The 24,338-nt window shown below is 36.8% G+C and overlaps 3 protein-coding genes across 5 annotated transcripts; 2 read left to right on the forward strand and 1 right to left on the reverse strand.

Annotated features, from left to right (window-relative positions):
* Window positions 1–679: 679 nt before the first annotated feature.
* Window positions 680–1,707, reverse strand: LOC109090411 (ER membrane protein complex subunit 6-like). The gene is made up of 2 exons (XM_019104227.2): window positions 1,487–1,707; window positions 680–1,393 (listed from the first exon to the last, which is right to left on the reverse strand). Exon 2 carries the CDS (start codon window positions 1,371–1,373, stop codon window positions 1,041–1,043), a length of 333 nt encoding a protein of 110 aa, XP_018959772.1. The 5' UTR covers window positions 1,374–1,393; window positions 1,487–1,707; the 3' UTR covers window positions 680–1,040.
* Window positions 1,708–2,274: 567 nt separating this feature from the next.
* Window positions 2,275–8,691, forward strand: shpk (sedoheptulokinase). 3 transcript variants are annotated; one of them, XM_042757352.1, is made up of 7 exons: window positions 2,275–2,586; window positions 3,080–3,221; window positions 3,353–3,536; window positions 3,658–3,786; window positions 4,984–5,159; window positions 7,290–7,490; window positions 8,082–8,691. In XM_042757352.1, exons 1-7 carry the CDS (start codon window positions 2,428–2,430, stop codon window positions 8,474–8,476), a joined length of 1,386 nt encoding a protein of 461 aa, XP_042613286.1. In that variant the 5' UTR covers window positions 2,275–2,427; the 3' UTR covers window positions 8,477–8,691. The 3 variants fall into 3 exon arrangements, with proteins under 3 accessions (XP_042613286.1, XP_018959769.1, XP_042613287.1); XM_019104224.2 differs by having other exon boundaries at window positions 2,279–2,586; window positions 3,634–3,786; XM_042757353.1 differs by having other exon boundaries at window positions 2,452–2,590; window positions 3,634–3,786.
* Window positions 8,692–9,788: 1,097 nt separating this feature from the next.
* Window positions 9,789–21,781, forward strand: LOC122145145 (transient receptor potential cation channel subfamily V member 1-like). The gene is made up of 16 exons (XM_042757327.1): window positions 9,789–9,924; window positions 12,186–12,410; window positions 12,490–12,647; window positions 13,107–13,259; window positions 13,439–13,576; window positions 16,021–16,319; window positions 16,787–16,957; window positions 17,122–17,295; window positions 17,895–17,999; window positions 18,096–18,166; window positions 18,383–18,548; window positions 18,733–18,799; window positions 19,402–19,697; window positions 19,834–19,955; window positions 20,153–20,256; window positions 20,338–21,781. The coding sequence occupies exons 2-16, from the start codon at window positions 12,223–12,225 to the stop codon at window positions 20,448–20,450; spliced, it is 2,325 nt and encodes a 774-aa protein (XP_042613261.1). The 5' UTR covers window positions 9,789–9,924; window positions 12,186–12,222; the 3' UTR covers window positions 20,451–21,781.
* Window positions 21,782–24,338: the final 2,557 nt, after the last annotated feature.

The raw sequence follows: 24,338 nt of genomic DNA on the forward strand, positions 1-24,338 counted from the left end.
CAAAAAAACTATTTCAAATGAATGTGGTTCTTTTGCATTTTGTAAATGAATAATGTGGACAAATTATTTTCAACATTAATAAAAAAAATATTTCTTGAGCACTAAATCAGCACATGATTTCTGAAGGATCATGTGACACTGACGAATGGAGTAATGGCTGCTGAAAATTTGGCTTAGCTATCACAGGAATAAATTACATTTTAAAATATATGTATATTGTAATTTTTGAAAAAAATACTGTTTTTACTGTATTTTTGCTCAAATAAATGCAGCCTTGGTCAGTATTTCAGTAACATTAAAAATTTTACCAATTCCAAACATTTGCACAGAACTGTAAATATCTGGAAGACTTGTAATAACTTGTATAAATTGACTACAAACAGATTCTTTAGAAAACGTGTAATTTTCACTACTGAGAGCGACACAAGTTTGGGGTTTAAGGACTAAGGACACATAAATATGACTGCACCTGTTCACAGTCTGAATAAAAAAATCATCAAGCAGATTAATTAAAATGACACTACAGTAATTCAGAGCTTGAGCACTTACACACTGAACACAGACTATTCACATGCAGTCTACAATAAAATACTAAACATTTTAGGTGATAAAGGAAGAGTAGCCTACTATAAATAACTATCATTTAACACCATGTACTTTAAGAAACCACACAATTTAATCCATGAGGTTAATGGTTTATTTTCATCAAAATATCCGAAATAAAACAATGTAATTGATACATTTTATGGCTGGAGTTAACAAAGTGTTGCACATCATACACAGAAAGCATCCCTGTTGGGCCGCTCTGCTAAATCCAAACCCAGCCCTGGAATAAGCATTAGGAAAATATTAAATTACAACTGGAAAGAATATGACAACACACCATTTTTAAATATCTAAATTTCAGTGCAGTTAGTACTGAGAAAATATTTTATTGGCTAAACACAAGCAAGCTCACGGAGAAAATCTGTGGTACATCACTCAGCACTCTCTGCCCTGCGGCATATTCTCTATCATACTGCTGTAGACTCCGAGTCCCTTTAGTACACATGCACCATTCCGTAGAGGAACGTCCAGAACAGCACGTAAGTGAAGAGGCCGCCCACCAGGCCCCCGGTGAACAGCAGACGTCGAGATTTGAAGCACTTGTTCCATCGGCGACCGGCTTTGAGAATCAGGAGCAAGGACAGCAGGAAAGAAGCAAGGAAATAAAAGACGAAGCCGTAGAGTCCGGTTAGGCCGAGGATGCCCGCGGTGGCGCCGGAGAGCGCGGACACGGACGTGCGGCAGTAGTCGAGCACGGCGCTGTTTCCTCTGACCGCCACCTCGCTGATGAACTGCGGCCCCTCGCGTCTGGCTGCTACTGTGGCCATGTCGTGAGGTTAAAAACACCCTGAGAGACAAAGCAGGAGAGACGTGAAACACAGATCATCATATGAAGTCGGCTGAAATTATTTGACTGACGTTAATGCCCTCCTCCACTTACTGTCAGGATCGAGACAATGAAAAACACAAATCCAGCTTCTGCCTCCGTGATTCAAGAACACATCGTTTACATCAAACACTCGAACGACACAAGCTATGTTCTCAAGTCTATATTTCTACGAGGAATGTATTAATTAGAAAAAAAATATAGCAAGTTCTGGATACAACACCCCGTGTGTCATTCTCAGTCAGCCATTTTCTCGCTAAGCATCATGGGACTTTGAATGAAAATCGAATTCAATTTTTTATTTAATCTTCATGACCAACTTGTACTTAATTTCAAATAATAATATAGCTATTAATACATACTTGAGTTTATAATTCTGAGCAACATTACATTTTAAATATCTGCATATTCTATTTACCTCTCACCCACTCTACGGGATCCGCGTAGGCTCAAAAATGGTGGTCGAAAGTAACATTCATTCGCAAGTATCGGTTCTTTCAAACTGTTCACTTCAAAGAACCGATTGAACTCAGTAGTGATTCTTTTGTGTCAGGGCGTAATATTATATCATTGCATGCTCGCTGACATTTCATGTAATTGCCCGAATATCAGCTTTTTGTTTGTTTTATATATTTATTCTGTATAATTATTGTTGGTTTTTATATTCTCTGAACTGCCAAATAATAACTGTTATTACTTAAATAAATACAAAATGTATTTTTTTTATTAAGTCTTGTAAATAAGGGTGTTTATCAAGGCTTTCGGTTCGACCGAACCAAGCTAATTATTCAGACCGATTCTTAAATGAATCATACAGAACAGTTTAACAGTGCGATCCGGTTCAACAAAAGATTCAAATCAAGAACGATTCGTTCATCGATCGTTCATCGCAAACTCGAATCGTGGACAGCTAGACACTCGGTATTCAGAGCAGTTTATTTTCTGTGAAGTTATATGACATAGACTGAACAACAGTAGTGATTTGTGCAGAGATCATGGCGGCTTCAGTCAGTTGTTCTGCGGGATTTGTTCTCGGCGTGGATCTGGGCACCACGTCGGTCAAAGTCGTGCTGCTGGACGCGCAGTCAAAGACCGTCACAGACAGGTGCAGCTTCCCATCAAACTCTGATATCAGCAGCACCTCGGACACACATGTAGGTAACAGCACTTTGATTGAAGCCGTGGCAGTCAGAATATACACCTTACTGAGAAAGTATCCTCTCTCTCTCTCTCTCTCTCTCTCTCTCTCTCTCTCTCTATCTCTCTCTCTCATTTAATTTTTTAAAAAGTTATATTTACATTTTATAATCAATAATTAACTTTAACATAGTACAACCCCCTGCAGTTCCTTCATGAACATGTTTGGGAAACTTACGTATTGTCATGTTTAATAAAATTTCTTTCTCTTTGTATTTTTATATCACTATGGAACAAGATTATCCTATTTAAATCAATGTGTTAAACGAGTTAGGTTAAAGGTAATCTAAAAGTAATCAAATTATATTATCTAAATGTGTAATGTAATAGATTATGTTATTAATTACAATGTAAATAATGTTATATACTGTATAGTAATCTACCCAGTATACATCTGGTACTTTTTTTGAGTGTTGTTTAATCTGCTTTTTAATGTATTGTTGATAATAGGCAAAAGAGCAGGATCCTGCACTAATAATGGCCGCTCTGGACCAATGCATGGATGCTTTACCTAAAGACAAGCTGAAAAAAGTCAAGTGCATTGGAGTATGTGGACAAATGCATGGCATTGTGCTGTGGAAATCTAAATCAGGTTAACATTGAACAACTGCTGAAAGCATGTCTGATGCTTCTTGCACTGTGGTGAAGACACTCATCTTTAATCATAAATAAATAATTGGGATGGTATCACTAATTATACTCTCGTCTGTCTCTCACTGTTAGGCTGTGAATGGCTGAGTGAAGATGAAATCGTTAGATTCATTCCTAAAGACGTCAGTCAGCTGGTCACCTGGCAGGACGGGCGCTGCAGTGCTGACTTCCTGTCTTCCTTACCCAAACCAGATTCCCACCTGAGCGTGGCCACTGGCTTTGGTTGTGCCACCATCTTCTGGTACATGAAACACAGGTAGAATTCCACTCAAGATTAAATCTAAATTATTTAAGAAAAAAATGCAGTTCTGCACTGAAATTGTGGTTTTCTTTCTGATACGTCACTTAATCAGGCCGGAGTTCCTGTCAGGTTTTAGTGATGCAGGCACCATCCAAGACTATGTGGTTTCCATGCTGTGTAGCCTTGACAAATGTGTCATTACCGGACAAAATGCTGCCAGCTGGGGCTACTTCAACACAACCAGCAACAAATGGAACACACAAATGTGAGTCTAGGGAGATATTTGTTTTGAGGCCACTTTACACTAAGAACGATAACTAGAAAAATAACTCTATTAGTGTCCACATCAATAGATGATAATAGTCAGTGTATTATAGGGCATGCAGAGTTATCTTTCTGCTGCTTTAAATGATTTTGATCAGCTGTCAATGTTGTAGTTGTAGTGTGGACTTTACTATTCTCATAGAAGTAGAACTATTATCAAAACTATAATTATACAGGGGTTGGACAAAATAATGTAAACTCCCTCTATTTTAGGTGTTAATATTATTTGTGTAGGCTACAGGGAAAAAGCAAACATTGTGATTATCTTTTTGCTGTCTGTATTTTCTGTATAGTACTAGTTGTTCAGCAGTGTTTAGTGTATGCCGTGCGTGAAATGGGTGACGTGTCAGACTTCCACAAATGACAAATCGTGGGATGCTGTTTCACAAGAGTGTCTGAAGAACTTAATGGCTCAGTTGTTGGGTGTTTTAGGAACAACAGTCTTTATGACTGAGTACACAAAGCTTCTATCAGTGAAGAAGAATAGTGGGCAAAAAACAAAAGTGAAGGACTTGGTCCATCAAACACTAAGAAGGATTACTGCAGCAAAGTGACAGCAAACCTCAATATTCACCACAAAAAACAGACCACAGAGAACTTTACAAAGCCAGCATCCATGAAAGAGCTGCAGTTGCTAAAACTTTAATCACAGAGACTAATGCTAAAATACAAAAAAGTTTGTGTCATGGTCATAAAACCTAGACAACTGGAGCACCCAAATAAACTTCGACATCTGCCCAGGCACCTCACTCACCTGACTTGAAGATTATCAAACCACTCTGGGCAGACTTAGAGAGATAAGTGAGAAGCAGATTCCCTCCTTTAACATCTCTAAAGCAGCTGGCAGATGTTCTGATAGACGACATTCAGCTGGAGACTATTCAGACGTATAAATCCATTCTAATAAGGTTGGAGTCTCTTTTAAAGGCAGACGGAGGTAAAACACCTTAATAATAAAATATAGGCTATATTTCCTAGTTGTTCACATTATTTTGTCCAACCCCTGCAGTTATCAATAGTTATCATCTTAGGTGTGACTGGGGTTATGATGTCTATGATGTTTAATATTACAGTTTCTCAGTGTTGAACTGAATTACTGTGTTAGCATGTACTGACTGTGTGGTCATATGTCCTCCAGTCTGAAGGATGCAGGTTTCCCTGTGCAGCTCTTGCCTGTGGTGGTGGAGTCCGGAGCGGTGGCTGGTCATACTTCTTCTGAGTGGTACGGCATCCCGGCTCACACAGCTGTCGGGGCGGCGCTGGGAGACTTCCAGTGTAGTGTCTACTCCTGCATGACTGACAAAGGAGACGCAGGTATAGTGTGGATTAGATGCCTCTTTGCATACTGCATATTATGTTTTCTAAATATCAGTGACTTGGTCTGTAAATACCCACAGACAGACTATTGTAGTTATATCAGCTCAGCCACAAGCAGCAATCATTATATACTCATTCAGAGGTCAGTTTGTGTTTACTAGTTCAACCTCCAGGTGGAGATGTTATGCGATACTGATGAGCACATTTATGCTGCGTATTTAAAGTATGTACTCTTTTGGTGAAGAAAAAGTACACACTTTTAAAGGTGTAGTAGAAGAGTAGACAAGCTTTGGGGCATACTATCACGTCTTTAACGAACTGCTCAGCTGCACAGTTACACACCCTGTCACTTGTAAACTGGCCTGTCAGTCATCTTGTCACTGTTTATATCCTCCACATTTCATTTCATTTAATGTATCAGGAGAGAGAAGTAGCAGGTTCATCTGCCAGCCGTGGGTCTTTATATGGAGAAATCATATTTTTTGCATAGTAATGCATATAAAATGTAATGGCCAAACAGATGTTTATAAAAGTTCACATTGTTGTTGCAGATGCAATATAACACATATAACATTAAATATATTTTTTACTAGGTTAAATGTTGATTATAAGTAACTCAAACACCTTATAACAAAACATACAGTGGGGAAGTCGTGGCCTAATGGTTAGAGAGTCGGACTCCCAATCGAAGGGTTGTGAGTTCGAGTCTCGGGCCGGCAGGAATTGTTGGTGGGGGGAGTGCATGTACAGTTCTCTCTCCACCTTCAATACCATGACTTAGGTGCCCTTGAGCAAGGCATCGAACCCCCAACTGCTCCCCGGGCGCCGCAGCATAAAAATGGCTGCCCACTGCTCCGGGTGTGTGTTCACAGTGTGTGTGTGTTCACTGCTCTGTGTGTGTGCACTTCGGATGGGTTAAATGCAGAGCACGAATTCTGAGTATGGGTCACCATACTTGGCTGAATGTCACGTCACTTTCACTTTTTTGTCACTTTCACATCTAAACCATCAGTCGTGCACATCTGCCATGTCTGTAGTTTTTTAACGCTTTTTATTCGTGTTTGTAGTTCGGAACCGAATTCTTCACCAAAGCGCAATGGATTGTGGGCAATATTAGCCATTAGAGTGTGCACAAATCCACACTTCAAAAAACGACCTTAAATAGTAGACCATGCAGGGGACTTCTGGCATATTCTTTTCATCATTGTATGCTTTGGGAAACATTTCTTCTTATCTCACATACTATTATTTAGGATGGATTGTGTGAGGCTAGACATGGCAGATCTTGTACTTAGATTTCAGTGTCCTCTCTCAAGGGCAAGGCTGCATTAGAGACACTATCTGTTTTATGGGATCTTGTAAAAGAGATATTTTTGTGCTGCAGCTTAAGCTTATGTTAAAAAGATGACTGCATGGTACTTTAAATTTGTAAACCTAATTTGTTTACTTATTTTCTTGATTTTGTCTTTGTTCAGCCATAAAAATTGTACACATTTGCTATAGGTTTTATCCACTAATATAGATGGCTTAGATTTGATATTTCAACACATTTCTACTTCACAGAAAAAAAAATCTGTTTCCTGTACACAAACACATTTAGCAATATTTACTGATGCATTGTACAAAAATATAAGATTGAATATGTACTTCATGCTGTGTCCACATCAGTGGACTGTAGCATTTTTACTTATACATTTACATTCAAATGTTTGGAGTCAGTAAGATTTTTCTTTCCTTTTTTTTGTGAAAGAACTTAATAGTTCTATTTGGGGAAGGGCACATTTAAATGCTCAGAAGTGGCAGTAAAACGTTTGTTACAAAACGTTTATTCTATTCTATTTATTCTATTTCAAATAAATGCTGTTCTTTTGAACTTTCTATTCATTAAAGAATCTTAAAAAAGTATCATGTTTCCACAAAATATTAGCAGCACAACCGTTTTCAGCATTTATAATAATAAGTGTTTCTTGCCACCAAATCAGCATATTAGACTGATTTCTGATGCTGAAAATTCAGCTTTGTCTTCACAAGCCTTGGTATTTATTTAAAACATACTCCAAACTTTTGAACAGAGGTGTATAAGGCATATCATGCACAAATTAATTGTGACTTATGTTAAATCACTAGTACTGAATATGAGCACTTCAGCCCAGCTGACGTTTGGCATGCCTGCGGAGTTCACCCCTCCAAATTCTCCAGACCCCCTCTCTCCTGTGGCTTATTTCCCATACTTCCACGGCTCCTACCTGGCAGTGGCCGCATCACTTAATGGAGGCAATGTCATGGCCACCTTTGTCAGAATGCTGGACTCGTGGATGAAAGAATTTGGTAAATCAACAATTGTTAAAATTCTAAATTTATTATTATTTTAAAATAAAGTGTGACCTTTTTATATTGTAGGGCAGGGCTGCACAATTAATTACATTTCAAATCGCGATTACAATAACGGTTGCCACAATTACACAGTCGTTCAAAGAGGCAATTAATCGTTCAAAGTCCACTTATGTTATTCTGCATGCTTAAGTATAACATTATAATACAATGCATATTTTTACTTTTTTTTTTAAAGAAGAAACCAATGCAATGTGTAGTTGACATTTGAAGCTAAATACTATAGAAAAACCAATAAAAGTTTTTCAGTTAGTGTTTTCAGCTTGTTTATTTTCATATAAAAATATGGCATGCAGTTGCTTTAAACAATGGTATAAACAACATTAATTGTAAGTTAAGTGATAATCTTAATTAATAATCGTAATCAAGTAATCAACAGTTGTGATTTTTGTCATAATCGTGCAGCCCTATTGTAGCGTGTTTATTTATGCTTTTAAATAGAAACACTGAAATAGTCTTCTTGTTGCATGTTTTTGGTCCTCAGGTGTATTCTTATCTTAATAATGTATTTATTGTTTTATGTCATAGGATTGGAAGTAAATGAGTCCACAATCTACTCCCAGCTGATCCAGTCTGCTCTGGCACAGCCTAACACTGACCTAACCGTGACCACAGCGCTGCTAGGAGAGCGGCATGACCCCACTTCCAGTGCCAGTGTCTCCCAAATCTCGCCCTCTAACCTCTCTCTGGGTCATGTGACTCGGGCTGTGTGCAGGGGCATTATTGAAAACATGGCCACTATGATGCCCCCTCAGAGCCTGCGGGCTGCTGGGGTGAGGCGTATTATTGGCAGTGGTAGCGCACTATCATGTAACACAGTTCTGCAGCAGGAAGTGGAGAGAGTGTTTCCATTTCCTGTAGTTCACGGAAAAGATGTTGACTCAGCAGCTGGAGTTGCCATGGTGTTTAATCACCAAACATAAAATACAACACTCAGAATCACGTCTCTGAGACATCTGACCTACCGTGCTGGTATGATATGAGCTACAACGCTGGCAGGGCTATTTTTTCTGTATTAAAATGTATAAATAATCACACTTTGTAATTAAATGTATTTAATTTTAAATATTTCAATATTGTATCATTCAGTTTATAAAGTAATTTATTTTTATTTTTGTAATACTACATACTATATCATTAATGTTGATAGTTTTGGGGTAGTTGTTGGTTAATTGTTATTGTTTTGGGATTGTAGCAGGTTAGGTTGTATGTTCTGGTATGTGTTGTAGGTGGGAGGGAGTGAATGAACAGCGCTCAAAAAAATAAAAAATTGTGATGGCTGGGTTGTCTTTGAGTTTTTGTTTTAGAATAGGGTTGATACCCGGGCGCTTGATATAGCTGCCCACTGCTCCGGGTCTGTGTTCACGGTGTGTTCACTTCTCACTGCTGTGTCTGTGCACTTGGATGGGGTTAAATGCAGAGCACCAATTTCGAGTATGGGTTACCATACTTGACAAATGTCACGACTTTCACTTTCATTAATGTAACTTTGATTCATTTGTTAATTTTTTTAATAAAACCGGTCAGATCTGTTTATCTATTGTTCAATTTACACACTCATACACACTATTGTCGTTGAGTGCAATACAAAACCATTGTGTTGTAAAATACAAAATATGTATTTTTTAAGAATATTTCTGAATTCCATTAAATGACTGAACAAAGCCTTGAAATGACAAAAAAAATCTGTTTACATGTTCAGTGGCATTTCAAATTTTAATAAAACGTTGGAATATATCATCACATTTCATGTGTTTTTTCTGGTCATTTTTTTGTCATAATTGAGCTTATGTGGTATATTTCATGTGCTGCACATGACTGTAACTAAAATTTAGGAGGTACAGATCAGCTTCATTTAGCTCACATAATGTACTCTCCTACACCACCATGCATGTGTCAAAACCGCCTTAATCTGACACAATCCTCTAGTTTCATACAGGAAACTGCATGCTAAGAAAGTGAAATTGCTCAACAGACGAGTGAATGCTGCTCCAAACCAAACGTGCTGCTCAGAGTTACGATATTATATGCATTTCAGCACATGAATAATTGATCGTTTGGATAGTTATGATATGTAGTAGAATATAGCGTTGCTAAATGAAAATGAAGCATTTTAAGAAGGAGCTTGATTACTTTTAGTGCATTGTGAGCAGATGATCTAAATGAGCTACAGGGCGTGGACATGGAATAATTAATAACATAATAATAAAATAATTTATTCAAGCCTTTTTTTTGGGCTCTCAGTAACCTCAGAACATCTTGCCCTCTTCCTCTCTGAGACTGAGGGAGAGAGCGAGTTATCGTGCTAAAGGAATCAAGCTCATCAGTACTAGATACTTCATCTAACAGATTAAAGAACAGAAATTAATTGGTGAGTACAAATGTGTCATACTTTACTCTTATGAAGTATACAGCAATATTTAAATAATTTCAGATTTTCCTAATGTAGTAAATAATAATGGAATGGTAAATTTTACAACATAAAGTTGTTTTCTTGCTGCAAAATGCCTTTTGATGTTTTTGTTATCTACTTTGGTCCATATTTGTAAAGATCAATTTTGCTTGACTGTTTTTGCTCAACCCACAACATACTGAGTAAGGGCTAAATCTCATAATCTAGTAAGTGAGATGATCTAAAGATGGTGTCTGTGTAATGTACAGTTTCTGCTGTAATGTTATCTGAACCCATTTACAGAGAGGCCATGTCATAATATGTTACTAAGACTATCCAGCATCTTGCAATTGCATATTAGGTCATCATCTAGCATAAAACAACATTAACTAATATAATTTGTCCATTAAATATCTGTTAGACTCTTTAACAAGCTGAGCTGCCTCACCCATCGAGGAGTCTGCTTTCACATACAGACTGAATATGCTCAGTTCTGTTCCTGATTCAAATATATCTCCAGCATCCTTGACACCCTTTCTTTACTTTGATATGCACATCAAACATTAATCCTTGTTTTGACAAATCTAAATAATGTGCCATGTCCCAGAGGTCTATTTTATGGTTATCTGTTGTTTATTGTCTGTGCCTTAAATGGGGAACAGCAACTGGACGCTCTCATGACTATGTTACACGATTACATTTCCCTAATGATTTTAGGAATTTAAGTTCTTATTTAATGTGCTAGTGAAATATGAATATGCTCAAATCATATAAATGTTGTCAGTGAAACTAATTTTACATTTCCTTTGATATTGTCACTTCCTGACACAGAGTTTCCATCTGAATTATTTTTGTACCCTTCCTCTTTTAACTGGCTTTTGAAACAAAAAGGCACATTAAGATGAACCATGAGCTCTTATTCTCCCAGCTCTAGCTGTTAATATAATTGTATAAATGATGTGTAATTTGAATGGTCTCAGCAGTAAGAACAATCATTGAAATAGCATCCAAGCATAATTACTGATGGTATTAGAATGTCACATTGACTAATAAAAGCAAAATCTGTGGTCTTATCATCTTTAAAGACACTGATTTATGTAAAAATTAACTCTCTTTTAAATACAAAACCAGCTTTGTGAGAGAAGCATGGTAAAATGTCACAAGATAGATCACATGTATTCTGAGAAACTCGGTCAAAACAGAGATGAGGGTTAGTAGCTTGTTTTTATAAACATTTATCTATTTTGCCCTTAAACTACATGATTACCCAAAGACAGTCTAATGCAGTTTTTTAATGCAGGATTAATCTCCTCTCACTGCAATTTAGAGAATGTAATTCTATATGAAGTCTTTTACAAAGAGGAAAAGTTATAATATTCTACAGTACAGAATATGCAGTGCATTTGTTACTGCATTTTGTCAGAAATGCATTTCCATGTATTCTCAGGGAAAGTTTTCCTTGATGGGACAATCATGGCCCATTCCCTGGGTGGGATCATATAGCTTGTAACAGCATGAAGAGATATCAATAATTCAGTTAGCAAGGGTCTAGTAGAGCATGCAACTACTTCCACTACTTCTACTTGCACATAAACTGAACCTGCTTTCTTTTTTGTTTGTTTCTCTATCTTCTGTATCTTTGAAATCCTCTTACAGAATTTGGACCTTTAAATAAATCCATGTTTTTGCTTTGATTAAAAATGGATTTGTTGTGTTACCAAAAATAACCACAGATCCATTAGATGGGTTATATAGGCCTATATGTGGTCTTAGGATCAGAACTCCTCATCTCCATAATTTTTTCTAGCTGCTTTATAAAGAGAGATACACATAAACTTAAGCCATATAAAACAGCAGTAGTTCTGCATTTCCTTAAACTTCATGTCACAGTTTCCAGTTGGATCATTTGTGACCCCTTCCTCTTTTAATGTTTTTTAAAATGAGAAAACAATGTGATGATCCATTATAACACTCAAGCAGCTTCTACTCTTACAAAAGCAGCTCTTAGTCTATTATATCAGAAATCAATTTGACTGGTCACAAAAGAAGAAACATTTAGTGAATTATCATCAACGCACAATTCCAAATTTTAAAGCTAGCTAGTGTCAGAATGTTCCATTTATGTATGAAAGTAAAATCGATAATTGTGGTCAAACTCAGATTTCCTAGACCTTATTTGTATGAAATGGTAACCTAATGTCCTGTATCTCTGAATGATCTCACTTATACACTGTTTACAGGCTTTAACTTCTGCTGTATGACTAAGAAGACATCACTATGAGTAAATCAAAGGACAGCAGCCCCACATTCTTCCTGGAGACAGATGACCTGACAGAGGAGGAAAGGTCAAAGGCCAAACAGGTGAAGAAAGGCGCCTCAAAGGACAAGAGGCCCATGGATTCTGATTACCTGGAGGAGACAGATGAGCCTGCACACACAATTAAATTTAACCTACAATTTGACAGGTAAGTGGGCCTCCTTAAACCACACCGGAGTGTATGAATGTGAGAAATCCTTACTTTATCAGATACATTCTGCACACAGGGGAATCAGAAATTTGAAAGAGGAACCAGCTCAGCAGGACAGAGAGAGGTTCACCCTCAAGAGGCTGTTTGATGCCGTGTCCAGTGGCGATGTGTCTAAACTGCAGGGTTTACATGAGTACCTACGCAAAAGCATGAAACGGCTCACCGACTCTCAATGTAATTGTATTCAAGAACAAATACACCACAGTTCCATTCAAAAGTTTGGGGTTTTTTACGATTTTTGAAAGAAGTCAGTTTTGTTCACCAAGGCTGCATTTATTTGATCAAAAATACAGTAAAAACACTAATATAGTGAATTATTATTACAATTTAAAATAACTGCTTTATATATTTTAATTTGTGTTTTATTATTTTTATGGTGTTTTTGTTTTTTCAGCATCATTACTCCAGTCTTCAGTGTCACATGATCCTTCAGAAATCATTCTAATATGCTGATTTAAAACTCACTGTGCAAAATAAGAAAAGCATCACTTTTGATCAATTTATTGTGCCCTTGCTGGATAAAAATATTAATTTATTTGAGAAAAAAAACCTTACCCCAAACTTCTGAATGGTATAGTATTCATGACAGATATTTATCAAATAATGAAACTACTGTTTTTATAACTTCTTTAGATAAGTCCAATGGAAAGACAGCCCTGCTGAAAGCACTTTTAAATTTGAAGGAAGGCAAGAATGACACTATTGAACATCTGCTGGAAATTGCAGAGAAAATTGGAGATTTAAACAGTTTTGTCAATGCTGCCTACACAGACACTTACTACAAAGGTCAGAGACAGCTTCATTCTACATAATATTTTTATTAGTGTAATTATTATTATTAGATCTAGTTTTATATTAGCTAACATTAGTAATTTATTTTTTTATAAATAAACAGAATATTGATCATATTTAACATGTCCGACCCATCCATTTTGCAATGTTATCAACTGATCTCTTTGTGACAGGTCAGACAGCACTCCATGTTGCAATTGAAAGGAGGAGTGCAAAATTTGTACAGATGCTGGTTCAAAAAGGGGCTGATGTCCATGCTAAGGCCTGTGGGAAATTCTTTCAGCCCAATCAAGAAACATGCTTCTATTTTGGTAGGTCTAAGAATAAGGTTTATCTTTTGCAGGACTAATTTAAGGGTCATTCCGCGAAATCGCTGCCTTGTCAACTTGGAAAAATAAAAATATAAAATAAGTTTAATCAACATTTTTTTTTAAAAAATATCAATGAAATGAAGACAGCTTAAGAGGACAAGAAATTGAATTGTGCCATCTCAGACTATGTAATTTCTTATTTTATGACTATTTTTCTACCTCTTATTTTGATATTTTGTCTTCCCTGTTAATACAGACACAAGCCATATATGAGCAGTATTTTAGTGCCTCTTTTCAGATGACCAAGAACATCCCACTGCATGCCAATTAAGAAAAAATATACATTTTTACAAGAGAGATGTAAAAAAAATAGGGCTTTGTCCAAAATACAATATAGTTACAATGAAAAAACCTGGAAGGCTATATCAAATATCAAAATATCATACAGTTTTTAAAAAATTAAGGACAGCAACAGGATTGACGTCATAGTTACAGGACTGACCAGAGTAACTGGGATGACTGGACCCACATTCTTTGGCATACGCTGCACATATTTGTTTACTTAATATTGTAAAGTTTTACCTTTTTAAATTGCATCATGTTGTATAAGTGAAGCACATTACATTTCTTAGAGATCTAATGTTTTAAGGGTATTGTAGATCATGTGTCCATCTGTTTGTCTTAAAATATACAGTTCTGGTTCAACTATTAGGCAAGGAAGATGATCAGATTTTGGGCTGCATTCGAAATCGCATACTCTCTTGAGTAGGTTCATTTTTTTTTAAATAACTGCAAAAAGAGTATGTTCAGTATAGTATGAATGTGTGTAGAATGAATGTAATCTGGTCTTACTACATTTGTCATGTTGTCATTGCAGTCACTTTACTGCTTGTTTGTAACTGACCTTTAAAATTGTTTGCGTTTTACACAACCTTTAAAACAGTGTGGCTAAGGTGACACCTAATCTATTTCATCACTGTCATCCACATGTCAAAAGCTGTTACTCTGAAAAGTGCTGAGAGTAACAGGGCTGAGAGTAACAGGTTTGAAGCTTTCAAGCCAATTTGCTAATTGCTAGCTTATAGGTCAAGGTCACAAAAGCACATGAACATTTTGAAAGGATATTACTTGTAGATATTGATTATATTAAATTAAATAAATAATTGTTTACATTTATACTTTGAAAATGGTAACATTATTGACATTGCATGATGTCCCCCAACCACCCACCCCGCCCAGTCAAACCTCATAAATCATCAAAAATATATTATAGAAGTATGAGAGACATTTGCTTGTGTTTGTGCTTAATAATGAGACTATACTTAGAACAAATGCAAATGTAATTTTTGTATAATTTTGCTTTCAATTTGCAAATTGCCCTTATCAGCAAAAAAACAATTTAAATGATTTAAAATAATATTTAATTGATGTTAATTTGATATAATATTGATGAAAGAATACATAGCATCATGCTTTTTATTTGTTGTTATAGTCATTCTGTTTCTATAGTAATTCTATTTCTTGATTATATTAAAAACTGATTTCGTGGTATGACCCATAGTTCTGATAACACATTTTTTTTATATAGTAGAAATGCTGCATTTTAAATGCACATCCTTTTCAAATTGTTTTTTGTGGGTTAATAAGTAAAGATTACATTTGTTTTGCAATATTTTTTTAACTGGATGTCGTTCCAAACCCATAAAAGTTTTGTTCATCTTCGGAACATAATTTAAGATATTTTGGATGAAAACCTGGAGGCTTGTGACTGTCCCATAGACTTCCAAGTAAAATACACTGTCAAGGTCCAGAAAAGCATCGTCAGAATAGTCCATCTGCCATCAGTGATTCAACCGTAACGTTATGAAGCGACGAGAATACTTTTTGTTCACGAAGAAATCAGAAATAATGACTTTATTCAACAATTCCTCTCTTCTGTCTCTCCCTACATCACCGTAGCGCCATTTTGGAAAACACCGCTAGCGCCAAATCCTTGAGGCACGGATGACACAGACGTGGAAAACACCTGCTGAACGCAAACTGGCGCTACGGTGATGTAGGGAGAGACAGAAGAGAGGAATTGTTGAATAAAGTCATTATTTCTGATTTCTTCGTGTACAAAAAGTATTCTTGTCGCTCCATAACGTTACAGTTGAACCACTGATGGCAGATGGACTATTATGATTATGCTTTTCATACTTTTCTGGACCTTGACAGTGTATTTTTCTATGGGACAGTCACAAGCCTCCCTGTTTTCATCCAAAATATCTTAAATTGTGTTCCGAAGAGGAACAAAGCTTTTACGGGTTTGGAACGACATAGGGGTAAGTGATTAATGACAAAAAAAATCATTTTGGGGTGGAGTATCCCTTTAATGAATTGTTACTGAACCACATTTGTGGGTACCTAAGCTTATCTGTATCTTTTACGACTTTTGTGCACAGGTGAGCTGCCCCTGTCTCTGGCCGCTTGCACTAATCAGCCTGACATTGTTGACTTCCTTATGGACAATCCATACCAGGCGGTGGATGTCAGGAAGAGGGACTGTCATGGAAACACTGTGCTTCACGCACTAGTATCCATAGCTGATAACAGTCCTGAAAACACAGAGTTCGTCATTGCCATGTATGACCACATCTTATTCAAAGCCTACCAACTTCACCACGAGATCAAGCTGGAGGAAATCGAAAATAACAAAGGACTCACCCCACTCACACTAGCTGCCAAAACAGGAAAAGCTGTGGTAAACCTTCTCTCACAGCATCAACCTTTTCTGGTGTCTACTGATTTTTGAATGTTCAAGAACATTTATATTATTTATATATTTTATATTTATATTTATATTTATTTGAAGCAGTGATTCGTTTGAAGCAGTGTGTATTTCTTTAAGTGTCAGTTCTGTATTCTGTTTTTGGATGTTCCTGATTTTGTGTAGATGTTTAGTCCTCATGTGATTTTAGATGGTATTTCCCTTCAGTACATGGCATTAAATCAGACACCACAATGATTCATAGTCATGTAGTCTACAGTGACATTCTAACTTTATTTAACCTAAAGTCACAGTTTAATGTATTTATTTATTGTATTGCTTTTGTTCTGTATTTTAGCTGATGTTGTTGGCTTTGTTGATTACTAAAATCAGTGCACTGCCAAAAACAAGTGACTAAATAAAACATATTTGACAGATTTCATTCCTCTTTTGTTATCTAGCTGTTAAAGCACATCGTGCAGCGGGAGTTTAAGGGATGCAAACATCTGTCACGGAAGATCACGGAGTGGGCCTACGGTCCAGTGTGCTCGTCTCTGTATGACCTCGCCTCTCTCGACACCTATGAGAAGAACTCCGCCCTGGAGATAATCGTTTATGGCAGTGAGATTCCTGTGAGATGACATGCTGTTTACTTGACATTAATTAATTATACAATCTAAAATGCATACGATTTTACTACTTTAATGAAGCAAAATGTTTCATTTGTAAAGAAGCTAGATGGATTTTGATATATACTGTTTATAGCATCATAATTGGTTATTTCATTTGATTTCAGAATCGCCTGGAGATGCTCAATATTGAGCCATTTAACCGACTAATTGAAGAGAAGTGGGAGAGATTTGCAAAACGGATGTTCTTGTTCAACTTTATCATTTATGTTATCTACCTTTTCATCCTCACTGCTGTAGCTTATCACCGTGAAGAAGAGAAGGTCTTGAGAAACAACCAAGTAAGTATACAGCCCAAAGGTGGCGACTACAAAAAGGGCATGAGATGGACAGGGGTTTAGCTTTGCACCACATTTCATGCTATAGGCATAAACATTTCTGTCTACATTGTCTCGGAGAAAATAAAACAAACTTAAGTGAAAGTGAAAGTCGTGACATTTGTCAAGTATGGTAACCCATACTCGAAATTGGTGCTCTGCATTTAACCCATCCAAGTGCACACACACAGCAGTGAGAAGTGAACAACACATGAACACAACCCGGAGCAGTGGGCAGCTATATTCTCGGGGAGCAACTGGGGATTCAGTGCCTTGCTCAAGGGCACTTCAGCCATGGGTATTGAGGGTGGAAGAGAGCGCTGTTCATTCACTCCCTCCCACCTACAACTCCTGCCAGCACAGAGACTCGAACCTGTGACCTTCTGGTTACAAGTCCAATTCTCTAACCATTAGGCCACAGCTGCCCCCTAACTTCTCTGGGAAATATGTATACTTGCATCTAATTCCAGTTCAGTGTCTGATTTAAACTATTCTTTGTGCATGCTTACTGTAAATGCTTCACTATTTAATGCCATGTCTCATCCCCGCTTTTTTCTTTTCAGACATTAAAGCCTCAATTTCGTTATAAAAATAATAGCAAAGGCTACCTGCTTCTAATAGGACACATCATAACTACCATTGGAGCACTTTACTTCTTAATTAAAGGGGTATGTGTCTAATGCTGTTTGTTTAAAACAAATTTATATATAAATTTCTTTTTTTTTCTTTTTTTATGGAAATTAATGAATTCCCTTTTCTTTTAATTAATAGATATGTTAAGGAAGCGTCCAGGATTTCGGTCCCTGTTCATTGATGGATACACAGATCAGCTTTTGTGAGTGCTTTGACTCTTGTTTAATTTGAGTGTGAATCATTTCCTATTACAGATCAGTTTGCTCGAAATTAGATTCTTTGCCAATAATTCTTCTATATAAAATATAGATAGATGTATATAATCTCTATTAAATTGCACTAGTCAAAAAATGTTTCCCTATAGAAAAAGTAATTGTTAAGTGCCTATATGATTTATTCCAGGTTTCTTTTGCATTAGTTTTCTGCAGGCCGTGCTCTTCCTGGCGTGTGCACTATTGTACATCTTTGGTCGGGATGAATACGTGGCCTGTCTAGTTCTGTGTCTTGCCTTGAGCTGGGTGAATCTACTCTACTTCTCCAGGGGGTCCAAAAATATGGGAATCTACAATGTCATGATACAAAATGTGAGTGATAATTGTCTTTCTTATCCATCATCTTTTCCTCTGGCCTTCAGATTAGAGTATTAGTAAAGTATGGTTTGTGTAGCACTATAGAAATTCCTTATTGTAGTATACACTAGTCTTTACAGTTCAGGCTTTTTACTTCATGTGTGTACGACACACTCTCACACACTTTAATTATTGTCAGATGGTTCTTGGAGAAATTCGCCGATTCCTTGTCGTGTACATGGTCTTCCTCATTGGGTTCTCTGCAGGTATATTTGCATACATTCATGAATGTCATTGACTCTTTTGTTACAATTCAATTCTTATTTATCACAACACAACAAACAAATTCCCAATTACACCACTGCTCAAAAGTATGGGGTCAGTAGGGTTTTTAGATTTTATGTGAGAGAAATTTTATTCAGCAATACACACACACAGTATATATAAATGTGTGTGTATGTATAAAACTATATATTAGTATATGAAACTATATATTATAATGTTAAATATCACAAATATTACGGTTTCCAAAAATATATTAAGCTGCACAACAGTTTTTTAACATTGACAATAATAAGATGTTTCTTGAGGACTAAATCAGTATATTACAATAATTTCTGGAGGATCATGAGACACTGAAGACTGGAATTTTGGCTTTTGAATTATTAGCTTTGGATCACAGCAGCAAATGACTTTTAAAAATATATTAACATAGAAACAGATATTTTAAATTGTAATAATATTTCACAGTATTACTGTTTGACCAAATAAATGCAGCCTTGATGAGCATAAGAAACATTAAAAAATCTTACTGACCCCCATTGTTTGATGGATAGTGTGTGTTAATGACTTGTTTCTTACTCAACAGCCGTGGTAACTCTCCTTGATGAGGGATCTAGCAGTGCGCAATCTAGTTCTGAAGGAGACTGTACGAAGCCCTCATTCAAGAGCATCTACTACACCACTCTGGAGTTGTTCAAGTTTACGATTGGCATGGGAGATCTGGAGTTCACCGATCAGTATCAGTATATAGAGGTCTTCTATGTGCTGCTAATTATTTATATAGTGATGACATACATTTTGATGCTGAACATGTTGATCGCTCTGATGAATTCAAGAGTGGAGGAGATGTCTGAAGAGAGCACCAGCATCTGGAAACTACAGGTGAAATCAAAAGCAAAGTTAAAGCTGTCTACCCATTTCTGCAATAAACATACACTGTAAATCCTTTAAATGATTCAGTGGGCAAAATGGCTTTGATGGTTTGCCATTTTAGTTTGTTATTCATTGTTATTCACAGCGTGCAATCACCACCTTGGACATGGAGTGGATTCTTCCCCACTGTCTGAAGACAAGGCTGCGCTGTGGGGAAGAGAAGGATCTAGGCGATGAGCAAGAGCCTGATCGACGCTGGTGCTTCAGGTGACCCTGCTGACTTCCAATCGAAACCACAAGATCTGAAGATCAGATCAAGATCTGCATTTGTCTCCTATTTAAAAATGGATGAATCATTTTGAAAAGAGGATATTAGCATGCAAACACAAACATTATCAATAACAATACACACTTAACCTGTATTGATCGTTTTACTGTCAGTGCATGTGTCCTCTTTCTTTCAGTGTGGAGGAAGTCAACTGGAACCAGTGGAACAGAAACCTGGGTGTAGTTACTGAGGATCCTGGGAAATGCATGCCTGTACCTTCCTCAACTAAACCTCAGAGAGGTAGTCAATGTTAAACAAATGTGTGCATGTGTGTGCGTGTGTTATTTTAATCTTAACTCATATCATTTGTATTGGTTACAGAGCCGAGCCGGCGTGGACTCCTGCAAACGTTCAGTAAACGCTGGACACAGAGACCACAACGCAAATATGTACAGGAGCTGAGTCCTCTAGCTGAGGCCTCTAGCTCCGTATAATGATGCCTTTATAATCTGTAATCTGTTGCAATGTATTTTGCAATTCCCTTTCAGTCCAACTGGTGTAGGAAAAATGACATATGACTGGTTAAAATAAATAAATAATTAAAGAGTTGAGACATATAATGGTGACGTAAAAATGGGCAGGATAATGAGAATGACCCTTCAATAATAACAGCCTAATAATACCTTTTATTTATAGGCGCCTTTCACGGCACTCAAGGACACCAAAAATCAATAAAATACAATCAAGACAAAACAAAGACAAACAAATCAGATCGGAGTCATCCATTATATAGGTTGGCGCCCAGCATGAGAATCTTTTGCCTGTTGGAACAAGTAAATGTAGCATTTCATTTGGAAATCAAGGTCTGGTGCACTGGAGAGACACAAAATCCAAAGTCCAGTGTGAAGTTTCTGAAGTCAGTGATGATTTGGGTGCCGTGAAGTCTGCTGGTGTTGGTTCATTGTGTTTTATCAAGTCCAAAGTCAATGCAGCCACCTACCATGACATTTTGGAGCTCCTGCTGACAAGCTTTATGGAGATGCTGATTTCATTTTGCAGCAGGACTTTAGCACCTGCCCACAGTGCCAAAACCACTTCCAAGTGGTTTGCTGACCATGATATAACATGATATTGAAGCGCCTCATGACAGGTCTTGGTCGGCTTGCTGTCTGATGACAGGGAGCCACCCACCACTTGAGGGGCACTGCTGATGTCTTCCGCACAGACTGGTCCACCGGTATTTGCCGGGGGAGCGCTCGTGTTCAGACTGAGAGAGTGCGCGGGACTTGCACCTTGCAGAGTGTCGTTCAAAAACAGGACTCTGCTTATAACACACAATTGGAAACAAACGTGAGGGGAAAAAACCTCTGATGTTGAAGACTGTTTGGTTTGTGGCTTATTTGTGTCTTAAATATGCTCAGATTGACCATTCTTAATTTGTACAAACTGTTTTCTATAATTTAAATAAGATGAAAAACGAAGTACAATAACAGCTACCCCAATACAAGCCAATCAATATAATATTACTGAATGACTAATGATGTCAAATGCAGCACTAATATCTAAATATTAAAAATAGACAGAAGGCCGGTGTTCTGTCGATTTGTGCTACTCTGTCAGATTTTGCTACCTCCCATTAAAACAGTGGGTAGTACAATACGACAACGAAAAATGCTGCCGATAAAATGATGGTTTATTAAAATCTACACCTACCACAACTCTAAACCTACCCTTAAAGTAATGCAAATACAGTGTGTTATATTTGTGGTTGAAGTTAGAAGGGATACAACTACAGGAAACCAACAATAAATATTTTTTATACCTATTAGATTGTGTTTTATTAAAGTCTACACCTAGCCTAAACCTACCCTTACAGTAATGCACATACATTAAATGTTGTTTAGCATGAGAAAAAGGATGCAATATTGATGTGCACATGCGCAGTAAACCCTGGAAGGAAAATCTGACGGGTATAAAATGTCAGGACACCGGAATCATCTGCAAGAAGAAGAGCGGTTTCTATACTATGTTTAGATCTAAATCCCAATTGAAAGTGCTCATAGATGTCATTACTTTGAAAATTTCAAATTCAGTTCAATTTTTTTAATATGGGACAGTAATTATTAAAATAGGATCCACCCAAATATTTTTAAGAATTGGAATAATAGAAGCCATTTTAATTAATTGTAAATTTTAATGATGAAGGAACAGTAGCAGTAGATAATGAAGAATTTATTTTAACTGTTATAATAGGGGAAACTGAATGGATGCAGGATTTAACTAAAACAGTAGGCAATGTCTGTCCTGGAGCGTCTTGCATAGTTTAGCTCCAACCCTAATCAAGCACACCTGAACAAGCAAATCAGTGTCTTCAGGATTACTAAGATTACAGGCAAGTAATGAGTTTTTTTTTTCAGGGTAAGAGCTGAACTCTGCAGACCGACGTTGCCTATCCCTGGGGTAAAGGATCAAGTGAACGTGGAGGAATCAGACTTCATAATCAATTAATATAATCTTCTGAAGTTAGCTCAAAATTGCAAAAATTATTTACAGACCAACAGATTTGTTTGTATCCAATTTGTTAATCACTAAACATTAAAACATGTCATGTATACTGTCAATCTTAGATCTAAAGAATTCAGAAAAAGATGCACATTGAGTGTGAGAGAAGGAAACAGTATCAAAAGGCTTCAACAGTTTGCAGACACCTGCATATAGACGCCTGTACGCAAAACTGTACAAAGCTTGAATGTTGGCTAAAGACTTTTATTTCAGATTTTAGGCCTGTGTTCTGAGTGATTATGAGTGATTGGTATTGCGATATATTTGCATAAAGCTCATCTTTAAAACACAAGGAAGCAGCAGATTAGCTGGAATGATTTTAGGGGCAAAACTGTTTGTGTATATCGCCCTCTTGTGGTTACGCATGGTGCTGCTTGTGACTGACGTGTCATAACAGAGACGTATATCTGACGAGCATCACAGTATGATGCAAATAAGGTCCAGACACGATGAAACCAACGTGCCAGCATATACACCAGTATACTTATTTCCACTATAACTGAATGTGTCCACTATGTCATTCTTTACCTATTTTACTGGCCAGTAGCGCACCGTTCAGTGATGGATGGGTCATGTGAGCTGAAATGCTGTGACCCCAGATCGCTAGTGTCCTGCTCTCATTTGTGACCCTGGACCACAAAACCAGTCTCAAGTCGCTGGGTTATACTTGTAGCAATAGCCAAAAATACATTGTATGGTTAAAAATTATAGATTTTTCATGTCAAAAATCATTAGGATATTAAGTAAAGATCATATTCCATGAAGATATTTTGTAAATGTCCTACTGTAAATATATTAAAACTTAATTTTTTATTAGTAATATGTATTGCTAAGAACTTCATTTGGACAACTTTAAAGGCGATTTTCTCAATATTTAGATTTTTTTGCACCTTCAGATTCCAGATTTTCAAAGAGTTGTATCTCGGCCAAATGTTGTCCTATCCTAACAAACCATGCATCAATGGAAAGCTTATTTATTTTCAAAATCTCAATTTTGAAAAATCCTGGCTCATCTCATCGTGGCATTTTAACAGAATTATTCAACTGTGCACAAACACTGCATTCTCAGAGACTAATGAATGTTGTTTTACTCAGTATAGTAACTCTTAATCGATGTATAAGCTTTGTAAAGTTGTTGTGAATGATATATATTGTGAATAGTGAAATACAAATAAATTCTGAATAAAATGGACCATGCAAAACTGTAAAGCAGAATTGTGTATTCTGGATGTTTAAATCGATGGCCGGAATCAGATATGCTGACCACTTCATTTTTAGTTATATGTGGCTGGCTGCCTGTGTGAAATAATTAATCGACTCCACTCATGGATGAAAGAATTCATAAATGTATTAATATTTTAAAATCAAGCATGACCTTTTTATATTGTAGGGTGATCATTTATGCTTTTAAATAGAAACATTCCACTTCCTGCAGTTTATGGAAAAGATGTTGACTCAGCAGTTGGAGTTGCCATGGTGTTTAAAGACCAAACATACAGTGGGTACGGAAAGTATTCAGACCCCCTTAAATTTTTCACTCTTTATTATATTGCAGCCATTTGCTAAAATCATTTAAGTTTTTTCTTCATTAATGTACACACAGCACCCCATATTGACAGAAAAACACAGAATTGTTGACATTTTTGCACATTTAAAAGAAAAACTGAAATATCACATGGTCCTAAGTATTCAGACCCTTTGCTCAGTATTTAGTAGAAGCACCCTTTTGATCTAATACAGCCATGAGTCTTTTTGGGAAAGATGCAACAAGTTTTTTCACACCTGGATTCGGGGATCCTCTGCCATTCCTCCTTGCAGAC

The sequence above is a fragment of the Cyprinus carpio genome, chromosome A5, assembly GCF_018340385.1.
Source record: "Cyprinus carpio isolate SPL01 chromosome A5, ASM1834038v1, whole genome shotgun sequence".
In the NCBI taxonomy this organism is placed as follows: domain Eukaryota; kingdom Metazoa; phylum Chordata; class Actinopteri; order Cypriniformes; family Cyprinidae; genus Cyprinus; species Cyprinus carpio.

Bases quoted from the DNA above. Each gene is read 5' to 3' on its own strand.
- LOC109090411 (XM_019104227.2), bottom strand. From the start codon at position 1,373: ATGGCCACAGTAGCAGCCAGACGCGAGGGGCCGCAGTTCATCAGCGAG.
- shpk (XM_019104224.2), top strand. From the start codon at position 2,428: ATGGCGGCTTCAGTCAGTTGTTCTGCGGGATTTGTTCTCGGCGTGGAT. The intron at 3,787-4,983 runs GTGAGTCTAGGG...TATGTCCTCCAG, and splicing joins AACAAATGGAACACACAAAT to TCTGAAGGATGCAGGTTTCC. The intron at 7,491-8,081 runs GTAAATCAACAA...TTTATGTCATAG, and splicing joins CTCGTGGATGAAAGAATTTG to GATTGGAAGTAAATGAGTCC.
- LOC122145145 (XM_042757327.1), top strand. From the start codon at position 12,223: ATGAGTAAATCAAAGGACAGCAGCCCCACATTCTTCCTGGAGACAGAT. The intron at 13,260-13,438 runs GTCAGAGACAGC...TCTTTGTGACAG, and splicing joins CACAGACACTTACTACAAAG to GTCAGACAGCACTCCATGTT. The intron at 16,320-16,786 runs GTAAACCTTCTC...TTTGTTATCTAG, and splicing joins CCAAAACAGGAAAAGCTGTG to CTGTTAAAGCACATCGTGCA.